Here is a 16191-nt window from a genome sequence, read left to right on the forward strand (position 1 = left end):
GATGGTGCAGTGGATAGAGCGACAGGCCTAGAGTTGGGAGGACGTGGGTTCAAATATGACCTCAGACAGTTTTTTAGGTGTGAGACCCCAGGCAAGTCACTTAACCCCATTTGTGTAGCCCTTGCCTTTCTGTCTTAAGTTATTACTAAGACTTCTAGAACATTAAGAGTTTCTAAAGAGTTCAATTGCAAGAATTCCTTTTGTTAAATCCAGTGATTCTATTAAACTGTGAAATTTAATACATTTAAATTTATAGGCTGTTGCAAAGGTCTGAAGATTTCCATTCTAAAGTGTTCAGCTACCTTCTCAAAATAGCCATCAAAATGATGAGTAATTCAGAAATGGTTACATAGTTTATTACACATAACTCTTCAGGAAGACAGGATGGAAAAGACACAACCAGATCCATGTGTCACACACATTTACATGGGTGTATATTTTCAGGACAAAGACACACCTACTCCTTGTTTCTCACCTAGCTGCTCTACTTTGGGACTTATCTGACTTCATCATACCCCCTCATTGGGTACCTTCTCCTCCCCACCAAAGCTGCTTTTCAGTTTTGTTTTGTTTCCCCCCATTAAGTTGTAAGTTCCTTAAGGACAAGGACTTTTTTCACCCCACACAGTGCCTAGGACATAGTAGGCACTGAATAGATGTTTATTGAGATAGGAGTCAAATTGCAAACGATTGAGAACTGAGTGTGAACTGAGAAAGTGAAGGCATATATTTTCTTGTGGAAAAGAGAATGACAAAGCTGGTCTCAGACACTTTCTAGCTGTGTAACCTTTGGCAAGTCACTTAACCCTGACTGCCTCACCCTTGCCACTCTTCTTAGATTTGATACTAAGCCAAAAAGGTAAGGGTTATTAAAAAAAAGGGGGGGGGGAATTATATAAAGAATAACTCAATTGGATGGATTTGGAAATGGCTGAATGGCTGGACTCAAAGAGTAGTCATTAATGGTCAGTATCATCATGGCAGTGCCCAGGGATTTATTTGACTTTCCACTCTACCTTTCAGAGCTTTCTGGATAAAGGATGACCATCTTATCTTTTAGAAAAGAACTGTAAGAATAGGCTTATTTCCTGTAGCTGGGAGTCTAGCTTGGTCAGGAAGGGCAGGACAGTCTTATCTGTTAGGTAGCATCTTGTCTTCTGATCCTTATAGTCTAAGATTGTAGACTGTCTGGTACCATCTGATGTCATTTAAAAATGGCAGCTTTCAAAAGCCTTATGAGACAGGCCTGGGATGATGGGAAGGTAGGTGTCTTGTTGATTTGTATCAACATTACTACCCCTTAACTTTGGCCAATGAATGTTTTTGAGATGACTGGACAACTGGCTCCAAAGAACCCCAGGGGACAGGGTGGTAGTTTTATTCCCAACTCTATGTCCCAGTCACTTCCTGGGTGTGGTTATGATGGGGAAATAGCCATTTCAATTTAGTACCAAGGGTTTCCTTTTTAGCCTATATCACTTCTGGGACTTCCTGGGATTTGTTTACAAAAATCCTTCAAGTTCTCAATATCAGCATATACACACACACCTTGCTAAAAAAAAAAACCAAACCAACAACAAACCCTTACCTTCCTTCTTGGAAAAAATACTGTGTAATTCTAAGGCACAAGAGCAGTAAGGGCTAGGCAATGGGGGTTAAGTGACTTGTCAGGGGTTACGAAGCTAGGAAGTGACTGAGGTTAGTTTTAAATTTAGGACCTCCCAGCTTCAGATCTAGGTCTCTACTGACCCATTCCCTCTTGATGTTACAGATTTCAATTGCATTTTCGGTCACTTGCTCCAAATTGGTTTCATCTGTATGCCTGCCCAATAGATAATGAATAACTGCTCATACAAAAGAACCCCAACTAAGTCATCTCTGAAATGAAGGACTCCTTTCCAGTCTGGGGAAAGGGTAGTAACTCCAGGAAATGAAGTTTTTCAGAAGTGACAGGCCAGATTCCAAAGAACAGTGTCAGTATTTTATGTTGGGATCTCTGTAAAAAGCAGGGATCCATCTGGGAAAACTTCCTGGGAGGGAGGTGTGGTAAACCATCATGACTCCACCATGGCTTGGTAGAGATGGTAAGCATGCTGGGCCTCAGGAATGTCCTAAGCCAAGTCGTGAGGTAGGACTCCTGCACTAGCCCCTCCCTGCTGAGTCAGGACAAGGAATCCCTACTTGCTAGTCAGACCAGAATGCAGGTAAGGTTCTTCCCAGGTCAGGGACCTTCTTTTCCTGAAGGCAGAGATGCCCTCTACTCAAGATGACTGTACCTCCTTGGTGCACACCTGTACTGGGGCTAAGGCATCTGGAATCAGGTGAGAATGAGGCAACTCCCTGTTCCAAGCCCAGGTTCCTTTCAGGGTTAGCCTTGGGGGACTAGGAGCTGTGCATGGAAGCATAAGTGATTGTTTTAAGAACTCTGATTCTTCCGGTTCCTTTCCTACACCATTCACTATTTACTCTCCCTCCCCGAATCAGAATTGCCCTTTCTATCAAAATTAAAAAAAACAAAACAAAACACCCTTATCTTTTGTCTCAGATGTATATAGTTTCTAAGGTAGATGATCAGTAAAGGATAGGCAAATGGGGTTAAGTGACTTGCCCAGGGTCACACAGCTAAGAAGCTTCTGAATCCAGATTTGAACATAGGACCTTCAATTTCTAGGCCCAGCTCTCAATCCACTGAGTCACCTGACTGCCCCCATTTTCACAGCTTTCTCTCCTTTTTGCAGGAGAAGGTGGTAGAAAAGATTTCTGTGCCCCTAGCCAGTTCCTCTTAAACCTGCAACTTCAGAGCAAGCCTGAAGGAAAGGAATTTTCTAGGTAAAGCAGGATCTCCATGGCTTAAGACCCTTGTCCAACTCATGGGGCCAGAGCCAGTGTGATTAAGAGCCAGAAATGGAACCACCAGTCCCCAGTGTCCTACGTCACTCTTAAGACTTTCCCTTCACTGGGCCCTAATGTTGATATCCACTGGCTGATTGTGTATTTGAGCACAACTGCTCAGGCTGGAGTCTTCTCCAACCCTTCCCTTTCCCTTTAAAGACCTTGCAGGTTGATGAGTTTGCCTTATTATTGTTGCTTTGTTGATCACATCTCAATCCCACTTCCCTCAGCTAATCACAAAATCAAATACTCTGGCCCTGCCCCACCCCCTCAGTCTTTTTCTTCTCACAGCAAGTGAAGATGATCAACTTTCCCAGGTGTAAAGGAAAACATCCAGCTTTTGGGACAAAGTGAAGATGGTGAGATCTAGTCAAGGGTTGGGTGGAGAGGGCTGGAGAATATATATATTCAAGATCAAGATCTGAAGAGTGGATGGTCAGACCCAGGCCCGAGTCCCTGTAGAGGAAGGGGGCCGTGAAGACCATCAGGCCCAGGTTTCAGCCTGAAAACGCATGGTTCGCTCCAGTGAGGTGAGGTAGGTGGCAGCATCAGGGCCTGAGAGTCCACCCTCTGATTGGAACAACGAGGTCAATGCCTCTGAAACAGAGGCTGGCATGGATTTGGCATTGCTGATGGAAAGAAAAGGCAAAGGGCGGGGGAGCAGTTACTATAAGAGCCTAGTGGATCCCCTAGGCTCTAGGCTCGATTTGGGTCCCCACATGCCTAGTTGTGAATCTGGTTCTTTCAACCCTCTTGGAATAAAATAGACAGGACTGATCTTTCCAAATCTGAAGGATCAAGGGAATAAGAAAGAGGAGAGAGGTGGAAGGGGGAAGGAAGGCTTACCCAGCTAGATAAAAGTAAGCTCCATGCTGGTCCAGCAGCTCCCACACCAGTGCCCCATGCTCCCGGAGACGGTGCTGTACGTAAATCTTTTCCTCCTGCAGAGATGCTGCATTGTTGTCTCGAGCCTCTGGATCCATGGCAGTCATCTACCCAATTCCTCACTTTTGCTTTGTCAAGCTGTCCTCATCCCTACTGCTTTCTTGCTCTCTAATTCCCTAACCTGACTCCTTTGATTTCCATCATCCTTTATGTCATGATTCTCATAATTCCCCCTCCCAACTCCAACTCACCTGGTCCCTGGAGAAGGCAGTGACAAGTGTCAAGAAGCCTCTCTGAATGAGTTCTTGCCACTCTGATTCACAGTAAAAGTCTTTGTCCTTCTGTCGACAACCAAAGAACAAATAGTTTCCTGTTGGCAAATGGGGGCAGAATGGGAAAAAGAAGACAATGATAGGACATTAAACTTGAAAACCAAAAGCATCTTGTTGTTTAGCAAAGCCCCTACCCAGGGGTTTTGGAGAATTTGGAAAAGTTACTTCAATTCCTCTCCTCCCCAATCTTTCTAGCCTTGAATGTCTATGATTTGGGAATTAGGAGGGGTGATGATAGAGGCCATCTTTTGGAAGATTACTTTAAGGCTGAATTTTATCCACTGACTCTTTCCTCTCACCTGGACAAAGAGAGCCTAATCATTCTGGATCCCTCTCCATTATGTCATTCAGGAATATGGAGACTTGTCTGTTTTTGTTTTTTTACTTTTTAAGTTCTGACTTAGTAGGTACTTGGGGGTACAAGGATGAAAATGACCTAATCCTTGCCTTCAAAGACTTTACATTCTAGTAGCGACAGATGGAGACACAGTAAGGTAGGAATATAGAGAAGTACCATGTTCCATGGAGAGTTTTTATATGCTGTCTAGTCCCACTCACAACCCAAGCTGGCCCCCATGCTCACCTGTTTGGCCCTGTGCCACACGTTCCTGGATGGCTGCACGGAAGGGGGCCACCCCAGTACCAGGTCCCACCATGATCACAGGGGTATTAGGCTCTGAAGGGAAGGTCATTGTACTGTTTCGAACCCAAAGGGGAACTCTTATTGGTCCTGGATAGGGAAGAAGGTGACCATCCTCAGGTGTTGGACAAGATTAGCCCTGAAGGTTGTAAGGATAAGTGCCTTTAACCCTGTCTGAGGAAGCCTGGCAAGTGTGAGCCCCAGTGCATTCCTAAGACTTGGGAGAGCAGAGGGGACAAAATGTTTTGCATGCAATATATCTGGCTCCAATGTTAAATTTCTCCTGCTTTCTTTGGAGTCCCTCAATACTTCCTTGGTCTTGTGCTATATTATTAGCTCAATTGAGTATAAAGAGTAGGACTGGGTGGCAAAGACGGGAGAGTCCCTGAGACTATACCTGAGCACTGTGGTCTTCTCCTGGAGTACTGCTGGGCTTACCTTTCCTTGGATCCAAGGATGCTAGCCAGGAAGAACAGAGGCCCTGGCGGGGCTTTCGTAGTCGAGTCTGATACTGCACCACGGCCATAAGGATCTGCAACCTGAGAGGATGAGCCTTGGGGAGGGAATGAGCTGGATTACATAATTACTCCCTAGAGAGTAAGGAGCAAGGAGGATGGGGAGGGTCTTTATTTTAAGAAAACCAAAGTATTGTTTATAAATATTAATTTGCTTCATGGTAAATTTACAAAGCTTCTCCTTTGCTGGCCAAATTGGAGAGGCTACACTTGCCTCTAAAACCAGGGAGAACATAAGAGGCATGAAGGAGTAAAAAAGGATTGGGGGAGGGGGAGGTTCTGTCCTTTCTTTTCCTTTAGGGCATTAATTGTACCCTGTGTTGAGGTAGATTTAGACAATGGCTAAACTGGCCACTCTAGATAACAGCAGTGTTCCTGAAAAGGAAATATGAATTATTTAAAATATTAGATCCTTTTTATGCTATTATGTCTGTTCTTAAATTGCAAACAGACACTTAAAGCATCAAGAGAAGAATTAAGAACTAAAGAGGTTTCTAACTGATGTTTCTGAGCTGTCTGGTCTATGGATTTTCTCAAAGTGGAGGCCTATCTTCTGCTCCCAGCCCTCCCACTCCAGAGGTCTCAGCACTGACCTCCCTTTCTTTCAGATCCCTGGGGGTGGGGACTATCTCTCACCAACAATGAAGAGGCAATGGAATAGGCCCTGGGCCGGATTGGGGGGATGAGGTCCAGTAGGTAGTCTGGTGGAATGGAAGCTGCTGAGTGAGGGAAATCACCCAGGACCTGGAAGGGGAAGAAGAACAGCCTGACTTTTGTCTTAGAACTCATCCCTAGCCTCTCCTAGATGCTGAAGTTTGGAGGCATGTGAGTATAGCAGTACCATGGGGCCTAATCTGTTGTTGTTTACAGAGCCTCCCTGACCCAGGGGGTCTAGTTAGGCCCTAGTCTTGATTCCTCACCTCCAAGATGGTCCTTCGAGGTCTATTGCAGTAGTTGTATAATTCTTCCTGGCCTTGTGCAGAACTGAACTCTAGGAGCTTCTCACGTTCCATCTGGTGGTGAGACAGACAGGCCAGGATCTCAAAAAAGGAGCGATGGGGGACACGAGTGATGTCCAGATAATGGGACACAAGGTGTTGGATGGTGCAGGGCTGAGGCAGCTGAATTGGGCAGGGGGCATCTGAAATAGCAAACAGGGAATTCAGTTTGGGTTAAGATGGTTAACGGATAGGGGGTAGGGAGACAGAGGTCCACCCTCCTGTGGGGGAGCCTCTTGCCTCAAGGGTGATCATATTCACAGCCAAATCTGAGAGGACCTGATGATAACAGGCTGGCTCTCTCTAGAAGGGCATATTGTATGACTATATCTCAAAGCCCCTGAAGGCTACTTAAACTTCTCTTGTTTATGAAGGGAGAAAAGAGAGAAGACAAAAGAAAAGAAGGCCATGTATATAGAGGGGAAAGTGAGAAACAAATAGAATAGAGAAGCAGTGAAATATGGACAGGGAAAAGAGAAAAGCAAAGGGCCAATAGGTGGCTTAGTGGCTAGAGCGTCAGGCATGAAGACAGGAGATTCTGGGTTCAAATTTGGCCTCAGACACATCCTAGTTGTGTGACCCTGGGCAAGTCACTTAACTCTGATCACCACTTCCTACTCTCCTGCCTCAGAACTAATACTTAATATCTATTTTAAGATAGATGATAAGAGTTTTTAAAAAAGAGAAAAATGCAGAAATAGACAGAGAGGCAGAGAAACACACCTGGCTCCCGAGGCTGTAGCACAAAACACCGGTTTGGGTCCAAGTTGAGCAGGTGACAGAATTGCTGAGTGTCACTGGCTGAGTTCTGAGGCTGGATCATTACAATGTCACCAGCGGTAAAGCTGTAAGAAAAGGACCCTACTCCAATTAAGCCTGGACACATGCCTATAAATCCCTTTGGACTGCATATGGAGACATCTGGGTGGATGTAGGGAGATGGAAGCAGTGAGTCTAGGCCCCTGTTGGTGAAGACCATTCCCCCTCTCCACTGTACCTGAGGACATTTTTTGCATGCTCCGCCCCTCTGCCCAGCCACCCAATGTGAGCACCTCCTCCCTCTGCTGTCTAGGGTAATGCTGGAAGGCTCACAGGCAGCTTGCAGGTACAGTTTGGGCATGTGATCAATAAAAGGTTTGCCAATGCTGGTCTAGGGTAACTGGGAGTAGGGGGTGGATATGGGGAGATAACTAGCAGGGCAAGAAGGGACTAAGTTGAGGGGGCAAGGGTGAAATAGCTCTAGGATTGTGGGGCTCAGATTTAACACTTCTAAAATGAGTTGCTGAAAATTAGGGGCTTTTAAAGCCACATTGAAAATCATCTTTGACTCCTTTTCCCTACCCTCCACATTTTACCAGAAACAAAATCTGTTGAGTCTACATCCCAAATACACTTGTATCCCTACTTTCCTGTATTCCCATTTTTACCACTTTATCATAGGTATTTTTTCTCTCTCACCTGGAGTACTAGGTAAATTTCCTAAAAGATCTCCTGGCCTCCTTTCCCCTATAATCCAATCTATACATTGCCAGAATAATTTTCCTAAAACTAAATTTTAATCCCATTACTCCTCGGTTTAGAGGTTTCAAACTATAAAATAAAAGTTCCAATTCCTCAGCCTGATGGGCTCCTGCCTACTTTTCTAGTCTTATTTCACATTCCTTTGCCTAGCTGAACCTTGTACTCTTTGCCATCTAGTCTTATCTCTCAAACATGTCCTATCCATTCCTGATTTTGTGCTTTTGTTTGTTGTTCCTCCTCTTGGAATGCCCTCCTCACCCAAATCTGTCTTACTTACCTTCAAGGTACAGGCTCAAATCCCTCCCACAAAACATTCTGCAACCACAGAAACTAATTGCAATTTTTCCTTTTACTAGATTCCTATAGCACTTTTTTATCTGTACTACTCAAACAGCACTTGTGATATGCTGTAGTTATCATTATATTATAGTTTATGTATATCACTTATATGCACACTCATGTACAGAATATCTCTTTCCATCTTCAACAATACCCCAAACCATATTTCATGCATAGTAGGTACTTAAATGCTTATTGAATGAATGTCCAACTTGGTGAGGGTGACCCAGTGGGAAGTTGGGATGGATGTGTGGGACAGATATATCTTACCTGATTCTAGAGCCTGTGATGTCAAATTCAATTAGCCGAACATCCTGAAAGTGTGATTCTGTAGTTACTCTTTGATTGGAGACCATGGAAGCCAGGAAAGGCTTGTGTTCAGAAGGGAGCTCCCCGGGGCTTCGATTCTCTGAATGTTGTTCATCAGAAGAAATCTCTGCGGTTTCATCCTGGAAGTTCAAAATGAACTTTGAAGGCAGACTAGAAAAGAGAATGAGAAAGTGGCAAAGGAAACCAGTATATTAGGAGGCTGGCAGCAGCAAATGGGGAGAGAGGGGACAAGTTTCTCTTGAATGAAGAAAACCACTAATGGACCTCTTTCTCCCCAATAATCTTTAAGGATATGCCACTCTTCCTCTTTTTACTGCCTAAGGTGGGGAGTAAAGACCACACAAGAGGCAGTGGGGGGTAGTTTTTGTGAATCTTTTCCCAGTGGCCAGCAGAGGGAGTAGCTATATTGAGCTAGAGGGGAATGTTATGGATCTGTTTCAGTTATAGATTTGCTTCTGGCCTAGGCTTATCCTAAGAAGAGCCTAGAAGTTCCCCAGATTGGTGGTGTCAAATCCAGGAGCCTAGACTAGACCATTGAAGGGGAAGGAATTTAGAAATGCCAATTTCTTGTGGGGGTTCACAAGGAAACCTCCTAGAAGAGAGCTGGCAGCTCTCCACAATATCTCGTCCTTACGGTGTATCAGCAGGTATCACGCTAAGGTCAGAAGGTACAGGATACAGTCCCAGAACCTTTCCCCATAGGTCCAGAAGCCAGGGATCAATAACTGCATCAGGCCTACCAAAGAACAGAGGACATCTAGGGTAGGTAAGTATGTTCCCTTCTAATATCTTCTCACCTGTATCTACCTACATTCCCTTCTCCCTGAAGGCAGTCTGGCTCAGGAAGAAAGACAGTCATTCTTACACTAGAAGGCAAGGGGTGGCTAGGTAGCACAGTTGATAGAAGACTAGGCCTGGAGTTAGGAGGATCTAGGTTCAAGTCTAGCCTTGGATATTCCTAGCTCTGTGACCTGGGCAAGTCACTTAACTCTGATTGCCTAGCTCTAGCTATTCTTCTGTCTTAAAACTGATACTAAGCTTAACCCCTATTGTCTAGTCCTTACCACTCTTCATCTTGAAACCAATACATAGTATTGATTTTAAGATGAAAGGTAAAGGTTTAAAAAACGATACTAAAACAGAAGGTAAAAGTTCTTTAAAAAGAACAACAACAACACTAAAAACCAGAGTGGCCTTACACTATCACTATTTCCTTGGGGTTATTCAAACTAAGACTAGGGAAGCAGGGTGGTGGTGTAGTATAATTTAGAGGTGTTAAAAGCTTGGATCAACAGTATTCTTCCTTGCCCTTTGATCTTATTACCAAACCAGTACTCAAGCATTTCTATACTATATGTTACATGGGACCAGGAGAGAAGTTGTAGGAAGGGAAGAGGTCCAAATAGATACATCTTGGGGTCTAGGTTGAGCTTTGGTGGAGACACCCTTTGCTAGTGCAGTCCACTTACTTGCCCTACCTAAAATTGCTCGAAGATTTCTATTTTTTGCATGTATTGATATGGTCTCTCCCAATAGAATGTAAATTCCATGAAAATAAGGACTGTTTCATGTTAGTCTTTGAATCCACAGTGACTGGCACATAGTAGATACTTAATACATGCCCGTTGACTGATGGTTGTCTAACTGAAATATATCATCTTCAACCAGTGAAGCATTAGGATCTCCACTCACCCCAGGTCATGCTGGTCATCACCCAAACCAATAGGCAGGAGTGCACTACCCCCAAGCTGTAACAGGCGCCGGTGTAGTTTCTTTGCCACAAAATTAAACCTGTTGAGAAAAATATATACTAAGAAATCCATATACAAACAAATGTGAAACTTTCTACTCAAAAGTTCATGGGGCCTCCTCTTCTTGGGTGATTCCAATCATTGTTCAGAACCAGCCTTTTCCTTCATCAGGATCTCAGTCTGTGTGTGTGGTGGTTATTATTCCCATATTTAGAGAGGGTCGAGACTTGCCTATGTATAGCTGGGATATAACCATAGTCTAGGACTTCTGAGTCCCAGCCCAGTGTTCCTTCACAGTACCATGTTTTGGGCACTCTGCTAGGGTACAATCAGTGAGTCCTGAGAGGTTTTTAAGATGTTTGATTTCAAAAGACTCAAAATTGGCTCAGGTCTCCAAACTTGTTCTAGGTAATAGTGCTAGAAATGAATAAACTCTCAGGCTAAGACAACCTTGTGACTAGGATTTAAGAGACTAGAGAAAGAAGAAACCTGGATCCCAGTGGGAAAAGTAGAACTCATTTGCAGTTTAGGGAAGATTTAGTCAACCTCTAGGCTTATAGAGGGCTATTAGTCAGAAGGTCAGATAACCTTAAAGAATTGGGTAAAGGGAGGGCTCCTGTTCATCTTGGTAAAGATATCTAGCACAGAGTCCATCTTTCTCTGAGGGGCACAACTAGATAACAGGGTGGGGTCAACCTCAGAAAACAAGCTTCCTTCTTTCTTTTTCCCACTTCTAAATCATTCCACTCACTTGGCATAGGAGGAATCACCAAGACCCAGAACAGCATAATCCATCTGACAGAGGGAGGTAGGAGGCAAGTTTCTTCGAAATATAAACTTCCAGAAATTCTAAAATTAGAACCATTCTTTAGATATCACAGGTCTAGAGACTAGAGGAGCTCATAACATATGGCATATCTCTCAGGGCAAGCAAACCTTCCTGATCTGGGCTCCAGGTATATGAATTCAAGTGGTCTGAGTCAATAGTGTAGCTTTTCAGGACAATCTGGGTTACTGGAAGTCCTTTAGGAAATGTCCCCCAAGTAAGAGATTTCAAGTAGGGTAATTTTAGGTTAATTTGGTTTTTTTCTTAAAAAAAAAAACAAAAAAAAAACTTCATTGTCAGAGTCTGAAAAGTAAGGCACTACTCATGTAGTCCAGATCTTGGGCAGAATAAGCAATTCTAGTAAAATTGTGTCTGTATCTGGAAATCTGGGTCCAGCTTTGGATACTGTATCTCAGGACAGATATAACACAAAAGGGAAGGTCCAAAGAAAGATATCTTGTGATAGATCACTGGAGATAAATCCTTTTTAGTTTTCATAGATGAAAAGTGAAAAGAGACAGGATCAGTCTATAATCAATGAATCAGAAAGTTGGAAGGCACCTCAGAGACAGGCCATCTAGTCTAACCCATATATGAAAGGAACTCTCCTTATAACATACCTGATGAATGGTCCTTTAGCCTCTGCATGAAGACCTCTAAAGAGAGAGAATACCCTGCCTCTTAAAGCAGCCCAATCCATTTTGGGATAGTTGTAATTATTTAGAAGCTTTTATGACATCTAATCTAAACTGTCCTATCTGTTGATTCTACTCATTAGTTCTACCCTCTAAAAACAGAGAGAAAAAAATTTGTAAAATCATGGAGGAATTGGAGAGGAAGAACAGTCTTATTCATGAAATGATTCTGTATACTATAACATGAGGCTGGGAAAAAGGCACTATAAGCTCAATCAATGTTATCTTAATTTAGATAATTTATATTTTGTTACTTTGAGAGATAAGGGATAAAGATACAAATAAGGCTTGTATGTTTAGATGAACTGAAGATGATAGATTTATAGCAAGTTAATAGAAAAACTGGAGATGTCCCTAATCTGTACAGCAAGGTTAGGAAGAATGACTATGGCCTTCCCAAACCCATCACTGTATTGACTCAATTAAAGACATGAATTTGACCTGGATGGATACAGAATAGCAATTCATGTCTTTAAGACCTATTGGCCCAGCAATCTGATTAATTTTAACAATATGCTTGTTGAATTAAACTGAAGAGGACTGACTTTTGGGGCCCCAGGGATGTCTACAAATATATAGAAAACCTTACCTTCATGTTGTCAGGTGGGTCTCCTTGGCCTGTAGTTGCACAAACAAATATCACCAGTGGTTCATTAATCAGATTCACCTCAATATAAAAGATAGAAGTATAAGGATCTCTCATAGTATCAGCATGAGAAATCCTCCCTTTCCTTCTTCTCTGGTACATACATGGGAGAGAATTATAGACTTGGCTTGAGGCATCAAAGGGGTGGTTCTTTACAAGGCTCATTCTATTCAACAGACAAGACTCATAGAATCTACCTGGCTGCCCAGGTAGATGGAAGAATAAGAATTGATAAGAACCCCTAATGTTACTCTTCAATCTGTCCCAACTGGTCATCCTCACTCTGGTTAATGTGGGGAAAAGGTAATTAATATGAGAAGGATAAAAAAATTGTGTTTGCCATTCTCTTATTTCTCCTTTTGGCCTTTCCCCCCACTTGATATCTCTTATGTTCCTGCTCTAGTGCCTTACTGCTGGAACATCTTCTCTAAATCTGAGTCTCATGGCAGTTTCCTACAATTCCAAATGTTTTCCCTTTTCCACTCCATCATTCAGGGATCTCCACGATCAAATGTCACCCTACTTTTCCAACATTACACACACACACACACACACACACACACACATACACACTCTCCTCAACACATGGTATGTTGCTTTTAGTATGAATGACTGTCCTTCATACCTACCTGGTGCTTTCACTCCTTTGAAACTTTTCTCACACTATTTTCTGTCATTCCTTCCCCATTTTTCATCTGATGAACTACCCATCCTTCAAGACTAAATCAAATGACACTTCTTCCACAAAACCTTTCTCCTCAGACCTCACATAACACTTTGTTTTGCAAATGTTTGTTTCATGTAATCTTATTATATTTGTGTTGTGTCGTGCAATTAGATTGTGGTCTCTGTATCTTATTCACTGATTACTAAGATTCACTGCAGCTTATCTCTTCCAGTATTCTAGCACAGTCCCCTGCACAAAGAAAACCATCAATAAATGTTTTTACTCTGTTGTATCATTGTATTATTTTGCTAAATTGTTCTCAGCTAGTCATTAGAGAAGAAAAGTCTGACAAGCTAATTTCATGATAAATAACTAATAGTTTAATGTTTTAAGTATCCCTTAAAGTGCCCTTCTGGAATTCTTTAAATTGTCTCACTTAGGAAAGGTGCTGATTGTGTCCCACATCTGCCAAGCGGGGACACACATTTCCCAGGTCATGAACAAGGTCTTCCTCCCCATCACTTTCACCCATGAGGCACACCTGAATAGAAACCTGGGGAGTCTAGGCCAACACTTTACTCACCACATCATAGGAATCCAGTGCTTGAACCCTGCACTGGAGCCGCTTTCGCCGGGCCTCCCTCCCGATTCTCTCTGCCACATCCTGGGCAGTCCCTGTCTGACTCCCAAACAGAATTAGGATGCTTGGGGTCAACATCTGGGTTGGGAGAAATAGAGGTGGTGTTGGGAAGGGATTCGGGAGATATGAGGAGGGTCAGAATTGGGGAAGAGGATGTTTCTATGGGGAAGTATAGTGGGGGGTTTTGGAATGGGGCTAGGGTCAGAGTGGGTAAGGAAGGCAGGATCTTTAGAAAGATGGGTTAGAACTGTAGGAGCCCAGAGTGGGGGTGGGTCAAAGTTGAGGGGGTCAGAGTTAATACAGTGAAAGCCGATGCATCTAGAACTTGGAGTTTAAGCCGCAGCTGGGGAAAGGGGAAGGTTCTGGGCTACGAGAGGTCACAGGAGTTGGGACTCGGACGTGTGGGGAGGGCGGAGGTCTGGAGGTCAGAAAGGACGAATGGGAGGAAGAAAAGAGCAGGATAAGGACCCAAAGGGAATTAGGGAAAGAGCCACCACCTTTTTCAGCAACTTCCCGGGACTGACTTCCGGTGCCGGTGGAAATGACGCCATCGGTGAGCGACGGGCCTACCATGGCGGCGGCGGCAGCGGCTGCGGGCACGGGCGGAACTGCTCGGACCACTGAGGTGAGTGTGGGCCTCTAGTTGGACTGGGGAATTACTGGGACCGATTGTAACGGTTTGGTCAGCGAGCAGGCTGGGACCGGGTCCGAGTGTACAGATGGTGGCACCGTAAGCAGGCAGATGGCGGATGGCCTGTCCCCCTTCCCCCCCCTTTTGATCTCCCGTCTCTGTCCCCGTAGCCTCCGCAGCCGCCGCCGCCGCCGAGTCCCTGCTGAGGAGCAGCTCCGCTGGGTTGTGCAGCGTGGGAGGAGTCGGGCAGGACCCTGCCAGGAGCGGAGCCGTGGGCCCCGCTGGCCCACAAGCAGGCTTCGGCGCGATGTTATTCTCGCTGCGGGAGCTGGTGCAGTGGCTGGGCTTCGCCACCTTCGAGATCTTCGTGCACGTTCTGGCGCTGCTTGTGTTCTCCGTGCTCTTGGCGCTGCGTGTGGATGATCTGGCCCCAGGCCTGACGTGGTGGAACGTATTTGTGCCCTTTTTCGCCGCTGATGGACTCAGCACCTACTTCACCACTATCGTGTCCGTGCGCCTCTTCCAGGACGGGGAGAAGCGGCTGGCTGTGCTCCGCCTTTTCTGGATCCTCACCATTCTTAGCCTCAAGTTTGTTTTCGAGATGCTGCTGTGCCAAAAGCTGGTGGAGCAGACGAGGGAGCTCTGGTTTGGCCTCATCATGTCTCCGGTCTTCATTCTTCTGCAGCTGCTCATGATCCGGGCTTGTCGTGTCAATTAGCCCCGTGTGGAAGGTAGGGGGAAAGAAAGAATGCTGTCACAAACTAAGACCCCCAGCTATCCTTGGACTGAATGAAATGCTTTTGAGGTCCTCAGCTTTTCTTCATAATCTTCATCCTAACTACAGGCGGGTGGGCAGATGTGTGGAAAAAAACACTGGTCACTAAATAAAGGTATTTTTTTTTCTTTCAGTTCTATGTTTTTCTGTTTCCATTATTATTGATTTGAAATGGGTTCCAGATTGGACATATGTTCAATTGCTTGGACTGTAAAGGAGCTTTGCTGTTAGAAATTGCTTTTTAATAAAATATATTGTTGGAATATGAGTATTTCTTTGTACTTATTGGGTGGCAGGGAGAGCAACTGTACTAAAGACTAGAATCTCATTTTGGTCTGGGGAATCTTCACAGGGAGTCTGAATTAGGAAAGCTGCACTGACCTTATATTGACTACAAAGCTCATTTCTCAACTGAATTGATCAAAGAATTGGATGCTTGCAGCTTACTAAGCATAATAACTTTTTTGTTCCTCCCTTCCTAAAGAGATGGATATTATTACTTTATCTGTCCATGGAGAAGGTAATTCCTGAGTATAGAGCAAGGACTCTGATTGGTAGATATCCTTCTGATTAGTTTGCCCTATGAATTGGTGAGACATAGTTTTCATTTCATTTGGTTGATATCTGGAATTATTGTACTCTCTGCATTCCCATTTTCATTCTTTTACCATTGCCTCACTCTTTCTGGGAATTTTAGGATGATTTGGGAGTGATCCATCTTCAGTAAAACTAGATGAAGGGTTAGATTTCCTTACCCTTAACCATAAAGATTGGTAACATCAGCAGGACATTAGCCTTGTTACTAAAAGTATTGATGACTTAGATACACAATGTACATTTCTATATATCCATTTATTTGCATATTTCTCTATAGTTTTAGACAGAGTTGTGAGGTTCAAATGAGATAATGTATAAAAAGTACTTTGAGAGGGGAGGTCCCTAGTTCAGATGTAACTTAAGACACTTCCTAGTTGTATAATCCTAAGCAAGCCACTTTAACTTCAGTTGCCTAGCCCTTACCACTCTTCTGCCTTGGTATCTATACTTAGTATCAGTTTTAAGATAGAAGATAAGCATTTAAAAACTAAAAAATACTTGTACACCTTAA

General features: G+C 43.8%; 2 protein-coding genes across 6 annotated transcripts; one reads left to right on the plus strand and one right to left on the minus strand.

Moving 5' to 3' along the window:
- Positions 1–334: 334 nt before the first annotated feature.
- On the minus strand, positions 335–14264 carry NDOR1 (NADPH dependent diflavin oxidoreductase 1). Of its 5 annotated transcripts, none has more exons than XM_007475452.3 (15): positions 14175–14264; positions 13621–13755; positions 12314–12391; positions 10955–11052; positions 10145–10243; positions 9087–9188; positions 8393–8602; positions 6986–7107; positions 6185–6405; positions 5901–6008; positions 5188–5302; positions 4693–4839; positions 4029–4147; positions 3739–3833; positions 335–3521 (listed from the first exon to the last, which is right to left on the minus strand). In XM_007475452.3, exons 1-15 carry the CDS (start codon positions 14226–14228, stop codon positions 3377–3379), a joined length of 1848 nt encoding a protein of 615 aa, XP_007475514.3. In that variant the 5' UTR covers positions 14229–14264; the 3' UTR covers positions 335–3376. The 5 variants fall into 5 exon arrangements, with proteins under 5 accessions (XP_007475514.3, XP_056679002.1, XP_056679006.1 ...); XM_056823024.1 differs by lacking the exon at positions 14175–14264 and adding an exon at positions 13979–14166; XM_056823028.1 differs by lacking the exon at positions 14175–14264 and adding an exon at positions 11650–11685 and having other exon boundaries at positions 12314–12342; positions 13621–13758.
- On the plus strand, positions 14214–15346 carry TMEM203 (transmembrane protein 203). Its single transcript, XM_007475451.3, has 2 exons — positions 14214–14302; positions 14479–15346. Exon 2 carries the CDS (start codon positions 14616–14618, stop codon positions 15024–15026), a length of 411 nt encoding a protein of 136 aa, XP_007475513.1. The 5' UTR covers positions 14214–14302; positions 14479–14615; the 3' UTR covers positions 15027–15346.
- The last annotated feature ends 845 nt before the right edge of the window (positions 15347–16191 follow it).

This window comes from Monodelphis domestica, chromosome 1, assembly GCF_027887165.1.
Source record: "Monodelphis domestica isolate mMonDom1 chromosome 1, mMonDom1.pri, whole genome shotgun sequence".
Lineage (NCBI taxonomy): Eukaryota > Metazoa > Chordata > Mammalia > Didelphimorphia > Didelphidae > Monodelphis > Monodelphis domestica.

What these genes read in the sequence shown, in the direction of transcription:
- NDOR1 (XM_007475452.3), bottom strand. Translation starts at nt 14,228, where the DNA reads ATGGCGTCATTTCCACCGGCACCGGAAGTCAGTCCCGGGAAGTTGCTG. An exon ending in GCTACAGCCTCGGGAGCCAG is followed by an intron (nt 6,406 to 6,985) that starts GTGTGTTTCTCT and finishes TTGCTATTTCAG; the next exon opens with ATGCCCCCTGCCCAATTCAG. An exon ending in TGTGGCACAGGGCCAAACAG is followed by an intron (nt 4,148 to 4,692) that starts GTGAGCATGGGG and finishes ATTTGCCAACAG; the next exon opens with GAAACTATTTGTTCTTTGGT.
- TMEM203 (XM_007475451.3), top strand. Translation starts at nt 14,616, where the DNA reads ATGTTATTCTCGCTGCGGGAGCTGGTGCAGTGGCTGGGCTTCGCCACC.